General features: G+C 41.8%; 1 protein-coding gene across 1 annotated transcript in view; it reads right to left on the bottom strand.

Moving 5' to 3' along the window:
* b3glctb (beta 3-glucosyltransferase b) overlaps nucleotides 1-1,294 on the bottom strand; it is a 35,206-nt gene extending 33,912 nt beyond the window's left edge. The window contains exons 1-2 of the mRNA XM_016490431.1: nucleotides 1,145-1,294; nucleotides 840-874 (exon numbers count right to left, since the gene is read on the bottom strand). Coding sequence (XP_016345917.1) covers nucleotides 840-874; nucleotides 1,145-1,205 — 96 coding nt within the window. The 5' untranslated portion in view covers nucleotides 1,206-1,294. The remainder of the gene's footprint in view (nucleotides 1-839; nucleotides 875-1,144) is intronic.
* Between the last annotated feature and the right edge of the window lie 160 nt (nucleotides 1,295-1,454).

Below are 1,454 nucleotides of genomic sequence, written 5' to 3'. Positions count from 1 at the left end.
TCCAGCCCGGGGTCATCACATGTGGTTGCCGCAAGCCCTCCGGATGCTCCTTCATCGAATCCGCCGGCTGCCGCTCACTCTAGCCCCGCCGGCTTCCCCTCACTCTAGGCCGCAGGCCTGAAAGCGAAACTACTTTGTTTGGTCTTCCAAAAGAGGACAACATAGTTTTATGTTTACGCAGCGCGATGCAACGCATAAAAAGACAGTATATGTCATTATAATCTGTCCCCACTGGATGCAACAAATGCCTCGTTTATAATGGGTTTTAATGTTTTTGTCTCGTCGCTCCGGGACACTACATCACAATATGGTATGGGGCCTAACATTTCCGTCACATGCTTGAGGTATTCAGCCAATCACAACGCACTGGATAGCTGGCCAATCAGAGCACACCTCGCTTTTCAGAACGATGAGCTTTGTAAAAATCGACGCGTTTCAGAAAGGCGGGGCATAGAGAAGAAACAATAATGTACAGTATGTGGAAAATAATGTTTTTTTTTACCTTAAATCGCATAGACACATTTCATTACACCAAATACACATAATATTGTTCTTTTTAGCAACATCATATGACCCCTTTAAGTGCATTAAATGGGGCTGTTTTTAAAATGGGCTGTAAATCAGCTGTCTGTCAGGGCTCTGCTCTGCTGGACACAGTGGCCTTGAGTTTGAGCCAAGAAGTGAATCTCAACTTCTTGTTGTTGTTGTTGTTTAACATACTGATACATTTTTGGAACTTGCATAGAGCTTGATTTACCAACCTAACAATAATTCCCGACTAAACAATTAAGATTAATATATTATATGCATAAATTCAACGTTAAGATGTTTCTTCTTACTTTTGAGATTCCGTCAAGAGCATTGCAAGAAGGCACTAGAGAGAGAAAAGAAAGTTTAGTTAAGAATCTTCAAAATAACATTTCTTAAACACGCGCGCGCACACACACACACACACACACACACACACACACACAGGCTACATTTAATCATTTTTTAATTTTAATTAGGTCCATGGACATATTAATTACTTGTAACAATATAATATACCAGGGGTGTGTTTACAGTTTTGACAGAAACGATCTCATTTGGCTAAAAGGGGCCAGCGATGTTTATTATGCCGAGAAAGTGTACGTCACCAACTCACCAAAGGAGAGCAGAGAGCAGCAGACATATATGAAACCGTGTCCAGCAGTATATCCAGACATAGCTTTGGGGGGCTTTAGCGTGCTAAGAAGCTCATGAGTATCACGCCGGCTGCAGAAAATTGAAACAAATACCGAATACGCCAGAATCGAGCCATAAAGCTACTAAGGTGCGCCCTCTACTGGTCAGCGGCGGCATGTAATGATTACGTCTCTGTACGTCTATGGCATTGATCGCTTGCTCCAGGTAAATATTTATTTAAATAATCCAGGTAATGAGATGGCCAGGATCTTACAATTTATTGACATTAC

This window comes from Sinocyclocheilus anshuiensis, unplaced genomic scaffold (genome assembly GCF_001515605.1).
Source record: "Sinocyclocheilus anshuiensis isolate Anshui unplaced genomic scaffold, SAMN03320099.WGS_v1.1 scaffold186, whole genome shotgun sequence".
NCBI classification, from domain to species: Eukaryota; Metazoa; Chordata; class Actinopteri; order Cypriniformes; family Cyprinidae; genus Sinocyclocheilus; species Sinocyclocheilus anshuiensis.
The sequence above is the reverse complement of the archived record's forward strand: the minus strand, read 5'-3'. Positions and strand labels throughout refer to the sequence as shown.